This window comes from Amblyomma americanum, chromosome 11, assembly GCF_052857255.1.
Source record: "Amblyomma americanum isolate KBUSLIRL-KWMA chromosome 11, ASM5285725v1, whole genome shotgun sequence".
Classification (NCBI taxonomy): domain Eukaryota; kingdom Metazoa; phylum Arthropoda; class Arachnida; order Ixodida; family Ixodidae; genus Amblyomma; species Amblyomma americanum.
Window position 1 is genome coordinate 24,290,275 of NC_135507.1, and position 24,986 is coordinate 24,315,260.

General features: G+C 44.9%; 2 protein-coding genes across 9 annotated transcripts in view; one reads left to right on the forward strand and one right to left on the reverse strand.

Moving 5' to 3' along the window:
- Window positions 1-472: 472 nt before the first annotated feature.
- On the forward strand, window positions 473-8,112 carry LOC144110580 (uncharacterized). Its single transcript, XM_077643597.1, has 4 exons — window positions 473-608; window positions 1,984-2,385; window positions 2,886-3,252; window positions 5,393-8,112. Exons 1-4 carry the CDS (start codon window positions 604-606, stop codon window positions 6,125-6,127), a joined length of 1,509 nt encoding a protein of 502 aa, XP_077499723.1. The 5' UTR covers window positions 473-603; the 3' UTR covers window positions 6,128-8,112.
- Window positions 8,064-24,986, reverse strand: part of Kank (KN motif and ankyrin repeat domain-containing protein 2 kank) — a 70,102-nt gene continuing 53,179 nt past the window's right edge. For 4 of the 8 annotated variants that reach the window (XM_077643594.1, XM_077643590.1, XM_077643593.1 and 1 more), the window contains 10 exons: window positions 22,056-23,710; window positions 20,521-20,608; window positions 18,272-18,421; window positions 17,962-18,060; window positions 16,867-16,980; window positions 15,802-16,002; window positions 13,550-13,648; window positions 12,624-12,638; window positions 11,492-11,577; window positions 8,064-10,790 (listed from right to left, as the gene is read on the reverse strand). In XM_077643594.1, the coding sequence (XP_077499720.1) occupies window positions 10,748-10,790; window positions 11,492-11,577; window positions 12,624-12,638; window positions 13,550-13,648; window positions 15,802-16,002; window positions 16,867-16,980; window positions 17,962-18,060; window positions 18,272-18,421; window positions 20,521-20,608; window positions 22,056-23,710 (2,550 nt within the window). In that variant the 3' untranslated portion in view covers window positions 8,064-10,747. The remainder of the gene's footprint in view (window positions 10,791-11,491; window positions 11,578-12,623; window positions 12,639-13,549; window positions 13,649-15,801; window positions 16,003-16,866; window positions 16,981-17,961; window positions 18,061-18,271; window positions 18,422-20,520; window positions 20,609-22,055; window positions 23,711-24,986) is intronic. The other 4 variants (XM_077643596.1, XM_077643592.1, XM_077643591.1 and 1 more) reach the window with 1 other exon arrangement.

The window sequence follows — 24,986 nt, forward strand, 5'->3', positions numbered from 1 at the left end:
ATCGCAAAAAAATTACAAGTTCTAGAATTTTGATACCAGGTTAGTTTAATATAGAGAAACGTTTAAAAGTTTGTTTCGTTTACTATTGTGGTTGGCTAGCGGACGAATACAGTACGCTACGGATCGTGGCCCAGTGTTAGCAACTGCTGTTTATTTTAAGAAGCTAAAATAAGTTTTCTTAGAAAAAACCATGCTTGGAAAAAAAAGCGGGGGAAGCCTGACACTCACTGTATTGTACACAGACAACCCGTAATAACATAGCGGCTTCCTCTTTACGACATACGACGACAGTGGCAAAGGGCGTCATAAACCCTGAAGGAAGTACCTACCAGTTATAAAAAGACTTGCGAAAAATGATAACATTAACTACATTGAAATATTTTTGTTAATTCAAATCTCAAATATCTTCACTGACCGCCAACAGCCTGCGTTCGCTTCACGTCAAATCTGCTCGGGCAACAATGGTGACTGTCATGGCCGCGCCCAGATGTTAAAATTTCTTGGGATCTTCACGGCCTTGTGCCAGAAGGCGGTCGACGTGATGTGAATGCCGATAAGCTACATCCGCGTTTAACGGTGCAAACTGCACTTAATGGCGATAAGATGAGGTGGGTACTAATTTCTGACTACATCCTAGTCGAACGCTTGGTAAAGTTAACGTGTCAGCCGCAGGCTCGGTGTATACTTTGCGGTGCTGTGTTCCAAGAGATGGTAACAAGCGCTAGACGTTGCATTTTTTAAAGAAAACTGATTTCATTGAAATGACAACTTAAATAGAAGAGGTGAAAAGTATTTGGATAGAAGACAGGCAAGAGAAAAGCGTGACTGCGCATGCGAGAAATAGTTTCCAATGTTAGCCTGGTTTTCGATAACTCTACCAGATAAGAACACCGAATCGGTTTGACCACCCCGTTTATACCCAAGGAACTGCGTTCGTTGAAAGTCAAGTTGCCAGTGTATTGACAAGTAGGCTGACGTCGAGTTGTGATAAAGTTCATACTTTTGCGCTCGCTTGGTTTGGCTCGAACATCGATGCCGTTGACGTACGTACTACGAGCGTTTGCTTGGGATATATAGTTCACTACCGCTCCATGAACACTCAGGAACAATTTGAACGCTGCGCTAATTTAATACGGCGCTGTTCCCATATTTATATAGCGGTAAACCGCAATTAAAAGATGCACAGGGCGAGTGCTATGTTAAACTGTGCTTCACCACATTTAAAATCGTGAACTGCGTAGCCCTCTTACAAACTCTCCCATATTTATATAGCGGTAAACCGCAATTAAAAGATGCACAGGGCGAGTGCTATGTTAAACTGTGCTTCACCACATTTAAAATCGTGAACTGCGTAGCCCTCTTACAAACTCTGTTGTGTTCTTGTATTCCCGAATTATCGGCCGATGAAACCATGTCTGCTCTTCAACTCGCGCCCGCCGCGGTGGCTCAGTGGTTAGGGCGCTCGGCTACTGATCCGGAGTTCCCGGGTTCGAACCTGACCGCGGCGGCTGCGTTTCGATGGAGGCGAAACGCTAAGGCGCCCGTGTGCTGTACGATGTCAGTGCACGTTAAAGATCCCCAGGTGGTCGAAATTATTCCGGAGCCCTCCACTACGGCACCTCTCCCTTTCACTCCCTCCTTTATCCCTTCCCTTACGGCGCGGTTCAGGTGTCCAACGATATATGAGACAGATACTGCGCCATTTCCTTTCCCCAAAAAACCAATTATATTCTGGCAAAAGTAGACCGCGGCGGCGGCGTTTTTATGGAGGTAAAACGCCATGGCGGCCGTCTGCTGTTTAATGTCAGTGCAGGTTAAAGAACCCCAGGTGGTCGAAATTATTCCCCCTCTTTCTTTCTTTATCCCTTCCCTTACGGCGCGGTTCACGTGTCCAACGATATATGAGACAGTTACTGCGCCATTTCCTTTCCCCCCAAAACCAATTATTACTATCTTCAACTCGTGGTCCTTACCTCTTTCTAGTGGCTGCTGGCGGAGGGTCGCGCCGACACCGCGAACCCTCACCCTCCTCCTGGTGCTGGTCAGCTGCGGGCTGCTGATGGTCATCTACCTGCCGGGCTCGTTTGACCAACACCTGGCTCGATCACCGCGCCGACGAATCCCCGTGCTGCTGGCCTATGAGGGCGAAGCCGAGGTGCACACGTTCTTTTGCGACACGCATACCACGCAGTGTCCGCGCATCGACTTCACGCCAGCCTCCGGCTGGCAGGGAGGGATCCCCGGCGTGCCCGACCTGCACTTGCTCTCCGCACACTACGACACCAGAGTGTGGGTGCACGGCGGAAAGAACCGGCACCATGTGCGGCTCCTAGGCGTCATCAAGTCCGAAGACGCCGACTCCCTGCGCTTCTTCTGCCAGATGTGGTGGGTTGCTCCTGAGTGAACACTTGTTCAGAGCGCACACATTTTATACCACTTCAGTCACAGTTAACGGCAACACGGGAGCATATGGCTTCGCGCATCATCACCACTTTCTAATGGGATCAACCACTGCATAGGAAAAAAAAAAACATACGGATGTCTACGTTAATGCTGACAGCATTAAGCGTGACATGCTTGCAGATCTGTGAATCTTAAGGACACAGTTTTAGAATCTAAATTTGTTGGTTTAATGTCCTTCGCATCACTAGCACTCATGAGTGAGTAATGTTTATGTTACCGTTGTCATTGTTTTTCTCACTGCCTTTGCACGTATAAGTGGGACATACTCTGCGAGTGTTTTGGGGACTTTCGATCTGCAGTCACGTTAATGCCCTCCTCTTTGGAAACAACAAATGTTGGCGCTGCGCATCATGTTTCTTCAATATGACGTGCCGTACTGATGGATACCAGCCGCATCTACTTCCCTCCTCTTTCACTCACAGGTACCGAGAGCTCCCACGCCCCATTGTGGTGGAGTCCGATCGCACAGAGATATGGTTGCCAGCATGGGATGGGCAGGCACCTCCTGGTCGCTACTACCGGCCCTTCATCTTCTCCTGTCCCGTACCGTTCAATGTTTCTAGTCCCCTAGGCAGTGGACCTGCCAATGTGTCGCTTGTTGCCGAGCCATGTGCCTGCCCTCCAAACTCGCTCGCTGTTCCGAAGACGCCCGAGAGGGACCCGAAGCATGGCATTGCGGTGTGTGTCAAAGGACTGGATTTCTCTGAAGACATCTCGGCGCGGCTGGTGGAATGGCTTGAGCTTCAGTTCCTCCTAGGTGCCAACACAGTGTTCTTCTACGTCTTCCAGGCAAGTTTTCAGTACTTCCCTGCCCCTACCTCTTTGTTGCTGAAGTGTTTATTGAAGGGACACCGAGTATAACATCATCCAATTCTTGTTCTCCCTAAAAATTGATGTTGCGCCTCTTTCTGGCTATGCTGACATTTGTCCGGCAGCAAAGATGCATTTATTGGCGAGTAAATTGGATGTACAAATCTCCCCACCAGTCTATTCAAACTCATGATGTCCTTACCAAAAAGGACTCCGTGATCAGCAAAACATCTGGGATCTGCGCCCCAAAACTGGCATTGACGTACACATTTTACTTGCAAAATCAGCCATTGAAGGAGACACCTATATTTCGTTTTTTTCACCTTTGCTAGCTTATAAAAGCCCTGCTTTCAGTGAAAGTGACATTTTTGTCCTTACAGTGTGGTAATGCATTGATACAGGCCAACTTTGGTTTGCCCTCACTGTCCCTTTAACCCTTTTAGGCACCGTTTATGACTTTGTAAACAAATATTTTTCGGCATGCCTAGGCCTCAAGAAAGCTAATTTGTTAGTTTGCCAACAGAAAACACCGATGGTTAATGTTTTATTACTCATACAAAATTCTTTGCAAACTGCCAAATAGTTGGAAACCACAATCTTAACACTCCAGAATTTCATCATGATGATGATGATGATAATTCTTTATGGCGCAAGGGCAGCTTTGTGCAAAGAGCGTCACGGCACAAGGTGAGGTCAAGACCAGATTCTCAAGCATTTCACCTCACATAAGCCGAGCACCAGGCCAGGAAAAAGCTTGTACCCATTGTATTCACCGGTGGGTACCCAGCAGCACTGCAGATCAAGCCCCGTACTTCCCGCATGCAAGGCATATGCACACCAGGATTTATGAAATCAACAACGTAAGTGTTGTGCGATCATTTGGCCTACGAAGATGCACGTGATGCAAGAAATTACAAAAAAAAACATTAGTATTGGTGGCAAAATCTGTTGGCAAGAAAATGGCAGAGAACGTGCTACAGAGTCCATTGTTTTGCAAAATACATTTGCTACATTCGCTAGTTGGCATAAAAAGGTACCCTGTTTGCAAGGTGAAGGATGGCAGATTCACCTGAAATGAAGACATTAGTGCTAGCTGGAGCACACTTTGAGGAAAGTCTACTATTTCACAATGTACACAGTTGTATACAAGCGTCTTAAAGGCTTAAGCCAGAAAGGAGTCAAAGATCTCCTGCCTCCGGTGATAGTGCTTGTTTTGAAAGGCAGTTTGTGTTGCATGGAATTTCTTCTAGCTTGATAATCCACGACACAAAACACAGGATGCATAATAAGCCTGCTACAAGTAGTCAAAAAGATACTGTGAAAGTAGTCTTACTCTCTCTGATTGTGCATTTTGTGCATTTTACCAGAAGTGAACATTTTTTCTATGGCAGCGTTCGAGGTGTAATGCTTGTAGTGTCAGTGCTGTTATTTTTTGTATCCTTTTTTTTTGGTGCTCAAGTGTATATTTTGCTACAAGTTAAAGGGCCCCTGAAACAATGATAGATTTGGATCATCCATTATCATGCTCCACCCACAGTACTTCTGCCATGGCACGATATTATTAAGACTGGCAGTTAGTGACTCACCAGTGCCTAAAGCCGGCTGTGCCTCCCACCTCCTTCATGTACGAACATCGGTGCGGTTTCTGGTGAGCTAAAGAAAGCCCTCTCAAGATGGCGTCACGTAAACCTCACACCTTTGGCAGCTTTTGCGCAAGAGACCGGCACCGGACATCGGCGCGAGGCGTACGATGGAGAATTAAAAAAATGATTATTTGTAAATTATTGGCTAGCGTTTGAGGATTTGTACACAACATGAAAGCTCGGGGATCTTTACATAATGCACGCCTTTTAAAGCCACTGTCAAAACCGCTCCATTAGCCTACTGGCTTTTGAAGACTCTTAGAAATTTACTTACCGCTCTAAAAGCGTCATGAACCACTTAATGTGGATTACACAAGGTAAGTGATTTAAACACGGAAATGTTTTTAGTGACACTGAACATTTGTCTCCACATAGTCCTTACATAGTTCACCTTTGACTGTGGAGTTATTCCACGTTTCGAGTACATCCTTCTAAATCTTTGGTCAGCTGGGCTAAAATCGCAGCACTGCTCGCAGGTTCACCCCAAGGTTGACCTGGTGCTGCGTTACTACCGCCGTTTCCGTCAAGTCCAGTTCGAAAAGATCCAGCTGCCAGGATTGGAGGAGCCCAATGTGCCAGCCAGGCGCAGGCAGTACCTCGCTAACAACACGTGGCAGAAGCGCAGGCATGAACTCGTGCCTTACAATGACTGCTACTACCGGCACATCCCAACACATGAGTTCGTCCTGCTCGTCGACATCGACGAGATTGTCTTGCCACTTCAGCGCTCGACGTGGAAGGAACTGCTTGACGACATTGTCTCCACATCGCCCAATATGCTCGCAACGTATGCTTCCTTGGCCGTGCCAAATGTCTACTTTTTTGACCACTTTGAACGTGAGCGCAGCTGGTCGTGGTTCCTGAGTCGCGTCACAAGGTCGGCCAACTACACCAGGCCAGGGTTTGCGGTGAAGAGTTTTTTCACCACAAACTCCTCTCTGGCGGTGTTTAACCATTACACACTAATTCCACTTTATGGGAAACTGCAGCGGACTGTCCTATTGAATAAGAAGGATGTGCAATTAAACCACTACAGGGCAAAGTGCCCCATGGAGATGGAAGTTCTCTGTCGGGATGACTACTTCCGTTTTACTACAAAGGATAAGACGTTATGGAGGCTGGAGAGCAAGTTTTTCAGTAAAGTCCACGAAACGAAAGAAGGCCTGAGAACCAAATTTCTTGTTCACGTTGGCAAGGAGGGCACAAGGTGACCCTGAGAGATGTTTTCTGGGCTGCTTCTGTGATTACCAAGATGCGGGAGCGGCGAGCATGTCACGGTTTCCCTTCACGCACTTCATCACACCGGTGTTGCTTAGGTCTTTAGAAAGGCAGCGCAGCCTATGATGGCTGTGGCAGTTTGCGCTGGGGGGGTAACGGTTTGTCATAGAAAGTGGTAATCCACTGATCAAGGAAGGCAACTTCAGGTAGTCCACTATCCCTTTGTAGTTAAAAGCAGTGCAGAATGACTGGATGCTCCGTCTTGTACTTTATATTTCCTGTCGTTTTGTGCTACTTTTAAATGTGAGCTCAAAGTCAGCCTACTAGTAGTGATGGCAGGATTTCAAGTTCTCGATGTCCAACTGCTGCTTGCTCTCAAGACATGTGGTACAAGGACTCGTAAGGTAAGAGTCTTTTTGCATGATTGATCCTTGCTGTTCCCTGCTCAACATAAGTCCTTTATCACAATCAGCCACCAAGCACACAAGACTGCAAAAACAACACAAACGAATACAAAAAGTCACTTCCATTACCTGTGTGGTGCACTGCTTTTGAAAGAATGCTTTTGAATAATGGGGGGGGGGAGGGGGGGGGGGGAAATGAAGTAATGGGAGCAGGAGTAGCTGAAAGATTTTGAGGCAGCAGTAAACCATGCCTGCCTTGCAGTTGAAGTGCACTTGCTAGGTTTGTCATAAAAAGGGGGAATTCCCGGTGTCACTAATACCCAGTGCTACCAGTGCAGCATGAACAGTGCATGCAGTACGGTAAGGAAACCTTCACTTCTTACTGGTACAACTTACCCAGTTTGGGTGCTGCTTTGGAGCGGCAGCTAGGTCGGCGTTTCATTACGGCGACGTCACAGTCAGTCTGGCTAGTGCCATTCCCTGCTTGTACAGGCAGAATGCAAATCACCCCATGAGCTTGTTTATGTATTCGTAACCTTGTTGATGCTCTTGATAGTTGTTTTAACACTCCTTTACAGTGCGAATTTTTTAAACATTTTTTTGTCCTGTATTGTGCGTAATCTAGCACTGTGAAGTGCCTTACTGGTGTCGAGGAGTTCTGTAGATAGCATTCTCATCATAAGCGAGTTCACTTTTGTGAACTTGTGTGCATGAAATTCATTGCATCTGTTTGGTCGCCTTTTTTGTTACATTTATATGGCATGCCTTTTCATGCTTTTACATATCTTACGATGAGTGAATCTCTTACATATAGTAACGCTGGCCTTTTCAGACTTTTAGCACAGAGAATGTGTGTTGCCCTTTTTGGCTCATTTTGATACGTATGAAATGCCATTTGTAATTTTTGTGCTTATCTAAACTAGGCATTTTTCCTTGTCAAAGTTCTTGGGGATGCAGATTTTTGTTGGCATAATTGAAAATTTTCTTGTGCTCATACTCCAAGCCTAAACTATGCACTACAGTGTAAACACTTGCACGTGCGAATGCTATTTCTATTGCTTTTTTTTTACCCCTCAGCCTAAGTTATTGGGTGCTGATAGAAATCATGAAACAAGTTTAGTAACCTCATGGTTTCCACATGTTCTTGTGTTGTAAAACGAGCACCTGTTGGCTGCTCGGACAACATGAAAATTGAGAATAATAAAGGGTGTTTTATGCCTTGCCTGCGAAGCCAAGTACGTGGAAGAGGCCACAGAAAGTTGGTAGACTTGATTGCAATGAATAACGTAACTATGGCTGACCAGGTAACCACACAATTTCTGAAAAATCAATGATCTAAAGGATAAGCATATGTGGGGTCACAATGTACTGGGATTTCTTCTTTATTTAGGCAAGGACTTGAAACAGAATGTTTTGGTAGCTATCTCACGTGCCAGTTTGTCATGTTGAGAACTGCTGGCAAGCTATTATTTCTTGACTGAGTACCACAGTTGCTGAAAAGCTACTGAAAAGAAAAGCACTCAAATAAAAAGTTAAAACTCTTTTATTTCGAAAATAAAGTGAAGAAATGCAAATTGTTGTGTTTTTGTATTCTCGTCTGAACATTTCCCAAGGAGGTCACTCTAAGTATTTGTTTTCGTGTTGATGTACAAATGCTGCAAACAAGCGGACTGAAATGATCAGCAATGCAGGAGTATGTTTTCTCAAGAACTGATAAGCTGGCACAGGGAGAGCCTTTAGCTAAACAAACTAGCTAGAATCAAGTTGTAATCACAATATATTTCTCAAACAACTACACACAGATGCACAAACCTATCGGTACCTACACACACACAGCTATACGAATAAACAATTACACTGGGCCATAAAGAATGTATAACAGCTGGGTGAAACTGGTAAAAATGCATAAACAGTTAAATATAGCAAAGCTCGCACAAGAATAGCAACAGCGTATCGCTGGCACATTAGCTTTTGCAACAACCCAACATATCAATTAGAGGTCACTGCGTGGATGCGACAAGTGTAAAATATGATAAATAGCTTCAAAGCAATAATGTTTATCACATAATTATCAAGAAAAAAAAAAAGAAAAGTGCTTTCTACATACACTCGAGGTTAAACTTGATTTGTGCGGCGTAAAAGAAGGCAGTTACAGGAAGCAGTGCACGTTAACGAAAGCCACGGTTTTGCAGAGTATTCACCTCAAATCTGAGACTCTCGCGTGCATTCACTCAGTGCTGGAATGCAAAGGAGCTCAACTCAGCATGGGCAGGTTAGTCTGACTAACCTCCACATAACTGGGCATCTGAATATATATATATATTATTTATCTACAAAAGATAAAGATTTAGATAGAGGCTCAGGAGTGCTTGCTTGAAGGGCTAGTTGGTCCATTCCAAAGCTTGGAACACTTGCAGTGCAAGACGAACAAAGACACAAGGAGGGAACACGCAAGATGCAAGTTTGCGCTGCAAGTATTTCAAGACTAGAAAGAGCTCTCACTTGTGCTGATATCTGTTGTGCAGCAACTTTCATCCATCTTGTTCGGGCGCTGTGCACGGGAAGTCATACGAGAAGCACGCATCCGAAAAGAAAGATGGTGCTACAAACAGGCTGCTGCCCTACTTGACAACCGCATTTTGATTAGGGCTTGCTCAGTATTACAACATTAGTGCATAAAGTTTAAAAATATATTCTGAATTACACTAGTCTGCTAAAAGGGTAGGCTAAATGACTAAAAGGGCTAAAAAAAAAAACATGCAAAAGGGTGCTTTAAAAGGCTAGGTTATCACATTCGAGTTTTCATCATCTTGAAGCATACAGGCTGTACAGCCTCATGCTTTAAGCATGCGGCATGCTGTAAGCAAGAAAGCCTTGCAAACTAGTTGGTGCTTGACCTTGTTGAATGGCACTACAGAGGGCCACTGCACAGAGACAATATGAAAGCAAACAGCCACGAAAGTAACAAACACAGACCTACCAGCGACAGTAACTCTGCACTTGTTGCACCTTTACGCATTTCTGCAACCAGGACTAAAAACAGTGCAGAAACAACTATGCTCTTGCACAGTTAATGCTGCATAGCAAGTATGTGCCAGTCAGGTTCATGGTATACTTCTCTGGTCCTGGTTGCATGCAATACTGTGCAGTGCACTTCGGTGTGACTTTAGCATCTCTCATTTTGGTATGCAGCCACTGAATGGTGTAACAGCTGCCCAGTAAAAGTAACGTGCCCGAAAGAGCAAAACTCGCACAAAAGGTGATTGACCGTCGGGACACGAACACTGCCCTTGTGTCCGAGTAGAGACTCGACAAACTTGACTGCGGGCTTTAAAAATCTGGAAGACTTGTGGACCTGAATTTTTATCTATTTTTTATAATCTAGTGTTCCCACAAGAGGTTTGAAATATTCTTGGCCGTGTTCCTAAAAACTAGCAAGCGGAAGGGCAGTAACACTGTAACAACTGCAGCCCAGCTTTCTGCAAGATTTTGAAATTTCTTTGCGAAAATACATAACCGGGGTTTTTTGTTTTTTTCTCGCTTGTTAAGGCACGGGGTTGTGTCACAACCTGGTAAGCAACCACCTGCGGTGAGTAAGAAGATTTTTGTGCCAGTGTGAACGAGCTGCCCACGAGGTTTTCAGGGTACCCAGGAACGCGTTACCACAGTAACACCAAACACATGCCTGAGGTACGTCACCATAAGGCATATACTGTTACAACAGCTAAGCCACCACTAATGCATTGGGAACTCACAGCAAGTGTTTGCTTCACAAAGTATGCAGCATTAGTTTAACAACTATATGAAACATGAAGATAGCTTGTGACAGTATGGATTAAGAGCTTTCCTTCAGTAAAATGCCAGTGTAACAGTCAACATCTTGGTTTTGACACACATTCTTAGTCACAGTCGGGGAGAAGCCTGGAGCATCTAGGCCAACATTCTACATTCTAGGACAGGAATCAGGCAACAAAATGGGGAAAAAAAGAAGTGTTACAATATAATAGTTGGGTAGAGGGGTAAGCAGTCAACACACTCACAGTAAAGAACAACAAATATCCAAAGGTGGTTCTTTTCTGACAGAACCATGGACCAGCCTACTTAGGGCGAGATTCGAATTCGGCCTTTGTTGCATGCCTTGGCGCCACTTTTGCGCTGTCCAGTGCAGGTTATTTCTAACAAGAAGTAGTGCAGGCTTGGTCAAGGATTTCAGTTCACTGTAGAAGTAGATGTTCTTCGTGACCGTGCAGGGCTTCACGAAAAAAAGATCAAAAGAGAAGAGAGCATCAGAAACAAGCAAGTCAAGGTGCAATGGACTGGGCGACTCGGTGGCCAAGTATACTGAACACTAAACACTTGGTTTAAGCACTAGAAATGAAGTTCTGCAAAACTTTCGCTCTTCCCTGTGCAACTTCCAGTATTCGTTTTAAACAAAAACCTGCCTTTGGTGCAAGAAATGGTCGCTAGTGTGAAAATTTAACAGCGTTCATTTTAAAACTAAATATTTGGACAGCACATGGCGTTCTTGCCTTGATAAAGAATGCCTTTCCTGAAGAACAGCGCGAACTTGGATGACAACTGAAGAAAGGCTTCAGTCCTCGTTCAGGCTTGCACTGCTCTTCGGCAAATTGTCACACCAACCCGCCCAAGCATTTGTTTTAACATGAACACGCCATGCAAGCCGATTTTAGCCTCCAAATTCTCAAACTAGAATAAAAATTCTGCTTGTGTCAGTGACGAGGGTTAAACTTTTTTACTACATTTAACTTTAATCAGATTTCATTGCAAACACTGCAGTAGCTGCACAATGAGAACATTTCCGTGTATCCTGTGTAGCTGACGGGAAGACCAGCTAGGCTAGCACTAAGGTTACTAATTAAATGGTTCATGACATTAGCGACTTGCAAACAACTATGGCGAATAAACTGTGCATGAAGCGCAGACTGTACTAACCTAGGGGGTGGAGGGGTCCTTGATGGGCGGCTGGGAGGAGGCGTTGACCTTGGTGTGGGGTGTTTGCGTGCCCTCAGGGAAGAATACTGAAAAGAAGATGTGGCACATGTGCGGCCATGAAACGGTGTCTCAGCTCTTCTCTTAGCGGCTGTGCAAATAGCACTACACAACTGTACAGTTTTCATGAGGAAACCTTCGACAACACACAGGCTTGCCAGCTGGTTGGGTGGTTCTGTTTTAAGCTGCGGCGAGAGAAGCCTTAGAACAATGAATAGCTAGCAGATTAGTTGGTGTGCGTCCGAGGAAAACTTTGGTGCAAAACAAACAGTTGACTCCCTCCTGGTGATGCCACTTTTATTTGTAAGTGCTTCAAGTAAACAGATGATGTGAACTCTGAATCATGATGCACCAGCTATGACATATGCTTCTACCTAACTATAGGGAGCTAAAGGGGCATTAGGAAACATTGCCAGTAGCATGATTGCCAGCAATATGACTACCAATAGCATGGCAGAGTGTACCGTGATCATGCAAAGACGTGGAAATTCATACACATGCAACTAGATGCTGCCATGCCCAACCCACTCGCATTTATGCCACATAAGGGGAGGGGCTTCTATAAGTCTCTTGACAGTGTTTCATCACGCAAGACAAGCGTGTTCACAGACAGACCACCGCACCTTATATAAATGTTCAGGGATCAAACCCACAAACTGAAGCCATTACAGTGGTTTGCACACGTTTCAGTTCTTCCTTTGTGCCTATGCATGTTTTAGTTAAACCGGGAAGATTGTTAAGACAAAACCATCTTGTGATGACAATTTGGTTTTAACAGGGAAAGAGTAGCTTGGTCAAAGAGTCCTGCAACTAACATGTCTGGAATGCATAAGGTGCTATCAAAGGCCCATTTTCCCTAGAATTTCACCCCGAAGAAACCGTCTGCAAGTTGATGACAATGCTACTCGTTATTCTTGCTTAAACTGACCTGAGTATATCTAACCAACTACTACATTGTTAAATAGCAAACAATAATGCTCTTGGGTGTGCCACAAAAACCCCAGAAAGACCCAACAGTCACATTAGTGTGCATGAAAGGTACAAACTGGCTTTTATATCTGGCTGTTATACTTACAGGGGACATATAAAACTGAAAAAGATACACGCAAACAAGGTTATACTTGTGCACACAAGCCTAAGCAGCTTGTTAACTAATAATGAGCTGCTGAATCTTGACTATTACAACACTGCAGCAGTGCAAGTATTCAGTTGGCTGCCATGAGTTCAGTAGATGTTAACCCGAGCGCACTTGAAGAGATAATAAACATGCATAAAATGTGTGGGAACAAATGGAAATAAACAGAGATGTAGCTGTGAGGGGCCGTTGAATAGAATGGCTTGAGTAGCGACGTCAGGACAAATAATGTGCAAGAGTTGACAAACTGAACTCATAAAACTTGTACAGTCAGTTGAAAAAGTTCACCTGACGCAGGAGCTGCAATAAACTACATATCCTAACGGCATGGGTGCACATTTATGGATTAAGCTGTAATTAGGGCTCAATATGCACTGAGATTCTCTATTCTCACAGTTTATGTCATGTATTTAGTCGCTGGTACACTGGCACAAAGACATTGCGGCACACTGTACTAATACGCTAAATGTTCACCCACTGCTTTCAAACAGAGGCATTACATCACTAGCACTTCTGTATCTAGTTTATGGTTTATGGGGGTTTAACGTCCCAAAGCGACTAAGGCTATGAGGGACGTGTCTTTCGGGTCGGCAGCCTAGCGCCATAACTACTCAGCCAAGGCGGCGGCTTTCTGTATCTGTAGTTCAGCCTTATTAGTGGCCACATTAATGCAAGTCAAGTGCAGTTCTATTAGGCTGCGCAATTATTGACTACCCAAACCTCAGCTACAAAAGTTACCAGTTTCAAGACTATACTTTCCTGCCAATAATTAAGGAAACACTGAAGATGTGTGGCAAGCTTTTCTGCAGCAGTACATGGCTGTAGGGTGGATGTGAAACGTCGTCCTGGTACGACGGGCAACTCACCGGAGAGCTGCCTCGTGAGAAATTGCTGTTCGCATAGATGAGGAGAGCAGTGTCTTTGTGTCCCGCCTCCATTGCTATTGTCAGGGCTGTGCTGCCATCCTGTGGACAAGGAAAGAAACCACCATTAAAGCCAGATAACAAAAGGAACGGAACCAAGACCTTAGATGCATCTCTGTTGAGAGTTTGTCAAGCTTGCCCCAGCTAGTCAAAAATTATGGGGCCAAAGGTAATTAGGGGCATCCCCCCAAAGTACAACAGGATTCAAGCAAGGGAAGCATTGCATACCAAAAAGCTGCAAATTTGGTCTCAGCTGCCATTTACTACAGCATGACTGCACTTAGGTGGGATGCTAGGCTGAAGAGTCAACTTTTGAACTGCTGTGGCAATTCTGATAAATATTTCAGGGGTGGTTTAGCTTCTTGTCATTAGACTATATTTTAAACTCCATTACCATAGCAGAAACAGAAAAAAACTTATAGGTGTCATATAGAGCACAGACAAGGCGAAGACTCGTTCGCTTCAAATGAGCCACCTAGCCCGCCAGAGCATCCTACTTCAGCTCAGGAAAACGATCATTTAAAAAATGATGAAGATATACTAATTGCTTATGCCTGGGTACCTTATAGGTAGTCTATAGTGCATGATAAAGCCGGTTGCCATTTCTATACAAATGCCATCACTTTAAAAATATTTATTTTTTTATGTTGCCATTATATGCCACACATCTGATAATTTTTTTTTTTTGCGTTACAAAACATTTAGGGATCTTTCTTTAAAAAGTACCTCACCTTGATCGTGGCGAAATTTCAGATTAGAAACCACCTTTAAAGCAGCTTTTCATGAAAAAGTTTTGAGATGACAGCTTTCCTAACAGTTTCGTTTTTCCAAAAAGTGCAAGCTAAGAAAAACAGCTTAGAAAATTTCAGTATGTGCCATTTAACTTTATGATCAAAAATAATTAAAGCACCCTGCTGCATGGGTTGGGCCCTCCTTCCAGAACAACTGCTCTGTGGCAATTGCTTAAAGTTTTTTTTTTTCTTCCAGCACCCTAGTCTGGGCTCGTGAAATGCTTTCCTTGGCTTCTTGGTTGGCTGGAAAGATGAACCAATAACCAGCGTTGAAGAGAGCCAAAATGAGGTCCGGCTTAGCAAGGCCCCGAGTAATGCAAAAACGGTGTTGGAACGTCATGTAACGTGCTTCCGCTAAACCAAGCTTCCGTTTCGGTTCGCCAGCCAATTCGCAGTTGCCACAGTCAAAAATATGCTTTCTTTCTTTAGTTTTTCATTGGTGGTCTGGTGCCCTCTCTACAGAAGGTCTCCCATGCCTAGAAAGCGCAAAAAACAAGCTTTCTAATGTGGATATTCACTTCGCATTTGGCTTCTTGTCACTCTGCGCCCGAGTCTTGAAAAAAAAAATACGTTCACAGGCGCTTTCAATGGCGAACGTGCACCACTGTCTTGTGAAAAGAATTCATTCAAAGGATTTGGCGAGAAGTTTCTTTATTAAATTTAACTCTTTCCTTATCGCGCTCACTGAGCATCGTTAGCCTGCTTACGATGACTTCGTGCATTGATTTCGGAACCTTCTGCGTTGCTTATTTGCACGCTGCGCGTTTCGCTTCTAGTCAGAGAACCAAAGTTTTGTTTCCCATGTAGCTTTTACTTTTTCCCATCAGCAGAATTTTGTAAAACGCCGCGAAGCTTCTATGACGTGGTACTAGCGAAGCCTAAAAAACAGTCATTGTCCCGATGGTAAGGGAAGAGTTGAGGGGTTTTATTCCCTGGTGTGAATATTAAGAATGCCTGTTTGGTACTAATCAACATCAATCTCTCATTTCCAGACTACATAGCGAATTTGCATACCAACAAGTTCGAAATAAAAACAATGAGACTGAAGCATGGACAAGGTACTTGAAGCTTCTCGGTGAGTCGCAATACTTTTTCATGCTTTTTCAAAGCATGCCTTGTTCACTGCTCCTAAATAACGGACAGGGACCTGAATTTCAGGTTCGTACGCTAACAGCAGTTCATTTTTGTGTACCATACAAACAAGCATGCATAGTAGAAGCTGCGTCATGTTCTGTGCAGTAGAAGCACACTAATGTAAACAAGAATGGAAACACACACAAGTACTGACATTCACACTGGTGGTCAGCACTGTTTACACCTGATGTTGCTTGTAAGGAGTGCCATGCCATTAAGTTGCACTGTGAATGACAAGCAAACTTGCATTAACATTCTGACACAACTTACATTATCTGCAAGACTGACTTCAGTGTCAGGGTGCGCCAGCAAAGCGCGCACAATTTCTATGTAGCCATGCTCGGCAGCACACATGAGCGCCGTCGATCCATCGTTGTCCTGCACGTTTGGCTCGGCACCGGCATCCAGGAGCAGCTTGATCATTTCCAGCCTTCCATGACTAGCAGCCAGCATCAGGGCTGTCTGGCCATTCTGCAACAGAGGCGTCCAAGAATTTCGCTGCTTCCACAACTGCTGGCATGCAAGATTATCACAGCCCTATATTAGCCACCCCTGCAAAGGCTGGCCTATCAGGAGCTTTGTGTTAATCGCCGATAACTATGGGAGCTTTATGGATTTGCTGCATGCTCTACAATGAGTGAAGCAGATAAATTGAACATCTCTCACAGTTTCCTTAAGTTTGTTGGTGAATTCAGAGACTTCAACGACTTCAACATCAAAGTGAAGCTGCAAAGGGTAGCTGTGTGCGACCTTGGCCAATAACAACATGAAGAGACATAACGAACAGGTAGAATACAAACTAACAATGCAAATCAGCTAACGAGTAGCTTACAACATGAGTCACCAGCTAGTGCTCAACCTAACCTTTTGTGCCCAGTGCAGTTCACTGCTCGTGTTGACCAAGGATTGATCTCTGCCTAGTCTTTCAATCTGTCACTTGGCAGCAACTGAAGATTCATGGTTTATGGGGGTTTAACGTCCCAAAGCAACTCAGGCTATGAAGGGCGCCTTACTGAAGGGCTCCGGAAATTTTGACCACCTGGGGTTCTTTGACATGCACTGATATCACACAGTACACAGGCCTCTAGAATTTTGCTTCCATTGAACTTCTACCATCGCGGCCGGGATCGAACTCGCATCTTTTGGGTCAGCAGTTGAGCGCCATAACCACTGAGCCACCACAGCGACCCAAAGATTCAAGTTCGTTTCATATAAGCTTGCTATGAATGCATCTTATCACATTTATAGCATGTTTTGTGGCTGAGAAGACAAATGTGTGCCAAGTTTTTGCACCTGTTCTCTTGCATGCACACAGAGAACGGCTTTGAACCTCACCTGAATAGCCTTGGTATTTACATCCCCAAGTTGAAACAGCCGTTGAACCACGAGCCGATGCGTGTCGTTTTTGATTTCAGCCAAAGAGACCAGCATTATACAAGTATACCCTGCCTGAAATGAAACGAAAACGCACCACGGGGCATTCACCGGATGTTGTTTAAAGCACACTACTAACACACTCAAGATATATCACGTCATCAATCAACACACATACACATGCTGCAGATACTGCATGTGTTCAAATACACTGAGAGCCATTCCTCTAATGGCACATACAGATCACTTCTCACCAAGCAGTGGGAACTTTTCACAAAACAAGCATGAACCCAGTAGTAAGAGGTGATGTAATGAACAAGCTCATGTGGTTTCTCAAGTGTCAACTCACAGACGAGTGTCTGAAAAGGTCTAACATGTGTCACCAATAAATATATTCGGCACACTGAGAATAGTTTGCTTTTGATTCATGCAGTTCAATGTGCTTGACAAAAATTCTGGTTTTGGGCTCGATTCATCCTTTATGTTATAACTGATAATTCAATTAAAGCAGAAGTGAATCTGCCATGTCGCAGTGACAGGAAAAGTGCTAAAACGCTGGTGCACAAGACAACGACTCGCATATAGTAATACAGTACTTATGTGCAAGTCACACATGATGGCGCTACAAATGTGAACCATTCCACCTCACGTGCCAGTCTTCTGCACAGATTCTCTCTCTGCATTCTGCAGACAAAACCAGGCCTCAATCTCGACATGCGCCATGTGTTAAAATGCTCAAAAAAGTCCCCAGTGAACAGCAAAAATTCACAAAAGTCCTCTGCTCCCATTACTCAGTGTCACAACAGTCATATGAGGAAACAGCAAAAAGAACTGAGGTAGCTCACAAACTGAGTATACGATTGCCACATAGGTAAGGCACTCATTTTTCTGCACTCTTCGAGACAAGCAAATTGGATTACTGCTCTGTATTTATCAGTGCTCTCGGGTCTGCAAAACAACAGCCACTGTGATGTGTGTGCACCAATCACCTAACCGAATCCACAACCAAAACCTCTAACCACAACTAACTGCACTGGCAGTGATGCAAAAACCAACCTTGTTCTGTTTGCTGACATCGCACACCTTGGAGTCCAGGAGGATGCTCACAACATCAAAGTTCCCGTGGGAGACAGCATAGTGGATGGCTGTGTTTCCCTGCACACGAGATGAGAGCCTGTTACTATGTTACTAGAGCGGCAGCTTTTTTATGACAGGTGTACGGCCGCTATAGCGAGCACAAGGCGTTTACAGCCGCGCACCAAAAAAAAGGAGAAAAAGAACTCTCCCAAACATTCCGAAGGTGCACGCGGCTGTAAACACCTTGCGCTCGCTGTAGCGGCCTTACGACAGGCACAAGTATACGTACATTCACGTCAGCCATATTAACGATTCGATGAAGCAGGTGACGAGAGAACTCCTCAAACGTGTCCATGAAGTCCTCAACCACATAGGGATCAGCGTCAGCAGGGCTTGAAATCTGGAACCATTCTTGCTGTATCAGTGACACGGCAGTTTTCTGCAACGAAGAATTGAGACATGCTCGTCATAACCTATTGACAGCAGCGTTCTGGCTGATGGCAGTGTGATCGCCAATGAGGTGGGAGGTACCACTGGCAGCAAAGTCTGGATACCATAAAAGTGGTGGTTATCATGCGTGACAATGTTGATGGCTTCAGCATCTTGCCGAGACCAAAGCAATGCATGCCCACATCTCATTATGCGTATGTCCCATAGTGCACACATCTAGTTGTGCACACGTTACATTGTGCACGCATCACATTGTGCACGCATCTCATTGTGCACTGCCTTGGTGTTGACATACAACATAGTCGGGTAGCACTGCAATGTAGTTTGGCTCCAGCTCTCAAAGTATACAAACTTCTACTGTTGGCACATGCCTGAAAAAAATTAGAGGCACACTTAAGCTCCGCCTTAAGGGTATGACGTGGTAACGTTAATGGGTTCCTTCAGTGGATTCTCTTGACACGCATACACGGACACTGAGAAATCAAACCTAAGATGACGCGCACTTTATACTGCTCGCGTGCCATTGGTTGTGGCAGCAGCATACATCAGATTGCGTGGGTTTTCCGATGGCCACCACATGCCGGCCCCAGTATGCCACATCAAGAAAAGAGAATATAAAATGCCAACAGGCACATTGCTACTCATTTAATTATTGCTTCAGTAATTAGAACCTCTATAATTACATACATACTCATCAGCATACAGTTACACAATTTGAGACATGTGGCGACCTTTGAATGCGGAAAGCAGCGGTTATTTTGCGGTTTTTGTACACCTCATGTGATCTCATTACATGTGTTTTAATACGTTTACTGCATCATGAGTCACCGATAGATCACGTCGTGTATTCCTGCAGTGTGACATGAATACTGAGAGGCACTATATAGCTGTGCAGCAGCTCAGATTTTTCAAAGAGCCTGCAAAAACCACACATGCCAGGTTGCTACAGCCATCTCTTGTCGGTTCCAATAAGGTGACTTTGCCAGAGGCTCACTGGCGGGTCATGCGGCACTGAAAAAAAGTTAAGGGTGGCCCACGATGCACACGATTAGGACCTCAAAACCCACTGCCGCAGTGAATGTATTGAGCACTTACATTCCACAGATCCATGTGCGACGCAATTTTCACTGCACAACGCCGAGGAGACAAAGCTGCTTTTTCCACTGAATGGGACCCTTAAAGCTATTGCGTTAAAATGCCTTGGCTAGTAAAGTGCATGTGCAACCTTTTGCAGAGCCAACTTATGCTTAAACAAGCTATAAAGTCCGAAATGAAGCAAGCTCGAGGATTAACAGGATACCTTTTGAGAATGTCAAAGATGCATGTGTCACCAAAAATGAAAGTTTATCAAGAGAGAAAACACTGCAATGATCATAGTGACTTAGCATAGTACAGTTTTCCAGCCATGATGAGTGATGACAAATTTGTGACGTGCAATCTGATAAAATCATAGGAAGTAACAAATAGTACTTTGAGCAGTAAAACAACAAGACACTCTGCAGCTTGGCGAAGTTTCTCTTAAAGGTGCAGAGATGCCAAAATTTTCATAGCGTATTTTTTGCTTTCGGATGCATAAGACAATTAGTAAACATGCATCACAAAGTGAAATTCACCTATGCTCAGTATCCAACTTAAAATTCAGTTTATTCCTCCATGCAGTCTCAGTCTCGAGCTTCAGAAATTGAAAGACTGTTGCAATGTCACAAGTGAGCACCAGATCATGTGAGGCATATATATAATAGCTCTGTGTTCACTTGCTTCCATTCCAGCTTCTGGAGCAGTTTAGCGTAAGTGTTTGAATGATTTAAAAGGACAAAGCAGTGGTTATATTGCAGTTTTTGTAAGCCTCACGTGATCTAACACTACATGCCATTATGCAGCCATCGTGTGGTAACTGAAACCAAAACTGAAACTACAGGGGAACAAAAATTAAATGACAAATGATTTATCGAGCACTGAAAGGTTCCATACAGTGATTCATGTTTACTAATGTTGTACATACCATTTCAGAGCAAAAATTGCTGTCTCCACTCCTTTAAGTTAATATATGACCAAAAGAACTGGAAGCAAAAAGAGGGGCTGACTCACGAGTTTGTTGGGGTCCCCCCTCTCAGGTTTCATGAGGTAGTCATTGAGAACCTTGCAGGCTGCCTTCACCTCCTTGCTTGGCTCATGCCTTCATGCAATGAAATTGAAAGGGGAAGCGGTGAGGCCTGATTGACTGCTCGCAGTCAAAGTTTAATTTTAGATGTGACCAATCATGTGACCAATCATAAATGTGACCAATCATAAATGTGTAAAACAATAGCTATGCACAGCAGTGCAAAAACTCGGTTTGCCTGGTGCAGCAAACGTGCATGAATATCGATTTGAAGGAGGTCCAAAATCATTCAGCTACATAAACACAAACTAGTTAATATCGTGCAAGCATGGCTACATAAGGTTGGTTCACCAAGAACTCCATGGCTTCACAGATTACCTTGTACGACATTACTGATAGAAGACATCGACATTGAAAAGTGACTTTACTTGACATTAAGGCACCGAAGGAATGGTTTATGGGGCTTAATGTCCCAAAGAAACTCAGGCTATGAGGGACGCCGTAGTGGAGGGCTTCGGGTAATTTTGACCACCTGGGGTTCTTTAACGTGCAATGATATCCCACAGCACATAGGTCTCCAGCATTTCACCTCCATCGAAACGCTGGGATCGAAATCATGACTCTCAGGTCATCAGCCGAGCACCATTACCACTGAGCCACTGTGGCGGCTGCAGTGAGGGAATATTCCGACTCATGGCAGGTTAGTTTTGTTAAACAAGCCCCACATGTATTGCAGGCATTGAAAACAATATTAGACCAGAATGATTTCAGGTCTATAAAATCTGATCAGGAAAGCCCAAGCAGTTAAGCAACATACACCTCCCCACACAAATGGTCATCCCCAGATAAAATCTTCAAGACAGCAAAGCTGGTTAAGTGTCATTTTACTATAATGACACTTATTTTTAAAGGGACCATGAGAATCTGTTCCGTGATATCAGACGTTCATTCCATCGGAGGCGCCCCTAAAAAGGATATGTGAGCAGTTTTTGCCCCTTGATAATTGGAAGTTATATGTTTAAATTTAGCCAATAAACAAAAGAACTCTCCAACTGCAACTATACTTCAGATCGTAATACACTGCCCACCGTAAGATGATGCGGTGTGGTACGTTACGGTGTAGTGTAGTGTAGTGTAGTGTAGTGTAGTGTAGTGTAGTGTAGTGTAGTGTAGTGTAGTGTATAGTATATGTGGTGTCTCAAAGCCACACATAGGCTATCAGAGATGCCGTGGAGGGCTCCGGATTATTGCCGACCACCTAGGGTTCTTTAACGTGCAACACTTCATAGCGCATATATGCATTCGGATTTCACCTCCATTAAAATGTGGCCACCGTGGCCGAGATTGAATCCCACAAACTTGTACTCAGCAGCTCAATGCCACATCCACTAAGCTACTGCAGCAGGTCTATGTCTATATCACTAGAACTATCAAACTGCATTACCCATTGATGAACAGTTTTTAATGGCAATGACGGCTACTACTGCTAAAAAAAAAACAATAATTGGGTCTGCAGGCTTACTTTTCTGCTCTCTCCGTCACCCTGGCTGGCGGTTCCCTCAATGGCAGCTGACCTGGAGTTGCCACCTTCTTGTCATCAGTGCTTCCGAGAAGGGCGTGCCTGTCCTCAAAGGACGGCGGAACTGAGGAAGCACGAGGAGCCGAGGGTCTTCTCGGTCCTCGACCTGAGAACCTTGGAATGCGAGACTGCAGGGTGGGGAGCGCGGGATCAAGCACGTTCTTGTCGATGAAGTCCTTGGCAACGCTGGTGATCTGGCAGCTGCACTTGTCGCACAACCGCACGCCCCTGACAATGTCCGGAGACCGTGGCTCTTCCATTGAAGATGTCATCAGTGTGCCGACGGACTGCATCACGGGTGGCTTCTCTTCTGATGTTGACTTCTCCATGCATGCATCGCAGACAACACAGTTGACGTCATAGTCGCCAACACCGATGGTCTCGGTCTGCTTCAGCTCGCACTTTTCACAGAGCACGTCTGTAATGGAGCGGTCACCACACCCTCGAGAGATCTTCTCTGGCTGTAAGGAAATGGTGAAACCCACGTCTCTCCGGCTGACATGATTTCCAACTGCGACTGATCGCTGCCGGAGCTGGGCACAACGGTCGCACACGACTCTTCTCACGTCCGAAATGCCTGTTCCGGTTGAAACAGTGAGCACCTTCGCCTCAACCGTCGTGACCTGTAGTCCGACGTGCCGTCGCTCAACAATGTCAGCCTGAAGCATGACATCGCGCTTCCGCACGGGCCCAGGAGATATCTGGACACCAACATTTCCTCTCAGGACTCTCTGTGTCTGCGCCCCAACGCTTCGTGACCTCCGGGGACGCTGTGGACTTTCGACTGGAGGTGGTTCAACCGGCTGCGGTGTGAAGACAGACACACCAACACTCGACGTCGACACACTTTTCGTGTTTGTGGCACTGTGGATGAAGAGTCGTTTAGAGCGTTCCTCACAGTGTGGGCAGGGCCGCGATTCCGGCCTCACTGATGTTGGCTCGCAGACGTCAAAGGTCAGCTGCTCCAACTTTTTACGCACGTCCTTCAGAGGTTCGGGATCTGTTGTAATCCCTTTGCTTTCAAACTGCTTCTTACTTCTCTCTGAACACCGTGTGCAACTGTGATGTAATTTGGCCCGTGGGATGTACTTCCAATCTGCGCCTGTTTCATGCGCCGGCAACTTCTCGTGACTGCCTTCACCGTGTCTTGGGCTGTGCTTGGGAGATTTTGGAAGCAGTTCACCATTGTCACCGACTGCAACTGACCTTGTGCTGACCGAGCATCCCACACCTACAGTCTTCCGAACCTGAATGGCACTTGGCTTAGCACGGTCTAAACTTCTGCTTGGACGCAAAGGTGGAGACTCTGGGAATGGTTCGTTTTCTTTCACACTTGGCGCCGAGGAATGTGTAGAACTGGCTGGGATGCCAACCTGAACCTTGGCATCTGAGGTGCTGGCTCTTAATGGGGTCGGCGTGCTTTGGTGTTCTAACTTTCGGATGAACTGGTCAAGGGCATCTCCAGCGGCGTCTTTCTTTGGTGGTCCCAGGATGTGGTTGTCACCGACGCCAACAGACCGGTGGTCTAGTTCCTTTGACTTCGCTTGCAGCTCTAGCATGAGCAGCCGCCTCTCTTCTTCTAGAACTGATATCTTAACCTGATTATGCAGGAAAAGAAAGAAAGCATGTGAAGACAGCATGGTGGCCTGACCTTAACTACAGTTGAAACATTTACTGCCTTCCACTTCATGTATTAGGAAGGCAACAAAAATGCACACAACAATGTCAATCTTGGCCATAAAACGCTTAACATGTACAAGGCAAAGCTGTACATCATGCAAAAATTTCTAGGCCAGTAACAATCCATGTGACCGCTGGTTAGTTGTTAAGAGCACCAAGTTCCAAGCTCAAAGCAGGACAAGAGTGGACAGACATTACTCATCTGCATAAAACATGCGGTTCGGTGAAGAGTAAAATGCTAAGGCAGCCTGCATGCACTGTAATCAAGCCACACAATTTAATGGATGCCACACGTATCACAATAATAAAAAAGATAAATTATAAATAATTAAACAAGGAGTAAACATAACTATTGCATTCACTCTCGTGATGAGCCCATTTTTTTTCCAGAAAAGTTGACATAAATTTGGGGGGAAGGTTGATGAAACTTGGGCAAAAATATTTTTTTTCAAAGAGTCCAAATTTCATACCATAAGTCCACCCACTCATCTGTCTGCCTGCCTGCCCGCCCATTTGTATGTTTGCACATCGTCAACAAAAGCATGCGGTTGACAAGTTGTGTCACCTGTGCTCATGTCGCCAGTGTTTAGCATCACTCGGTTCAGAAGGAGTTTGCTGTATAACGGCGTAATCAGACTATTTTGTGACAGTCGACGGCGATGGCCAATTGTGCAGAGATAAAGCGATAATGCTGAACACTTGTACTCAAGGTCGGTTGTGCGTTTTTATGTGAGGTGAAAAGAAAAGTAATTCTCAACAACAAAAGCAGGGGGGGGGGGGGGGGTCATTACGTCAGCAAATAAGGTATTACTACCAGTATAGGTCAAATGTTTAGGGGGATCCCCCAAGGTGGAGTAGATTTGTAATAAGGGAGTAATTACTCTTGCCCTACCATAAACTTGCTGTCCCGGTTAGCTCAGTTGGTAGAGAGATTGCTCCAGTGAAGTGGTGGTCCCAGGTTCGAACCCTGTACCAGGACGAATTGCTCTTCAACTGCGAAGTTTCTGAGAAAGCTGTATAGCTTTCCTTTGTAGCCATTCGGCTGCGCTTGAGTGGATGCCAATAAGTAATTACTCCCTTATTACTGCCAGTATAGCCTGAAAGAATTCAATATACAGACAATGCGCTCCACAGTTTAACATGAGTGACTTTGATGCATGCTTCAGAAAAATAAATGGCTGATGTTAGCTTTCT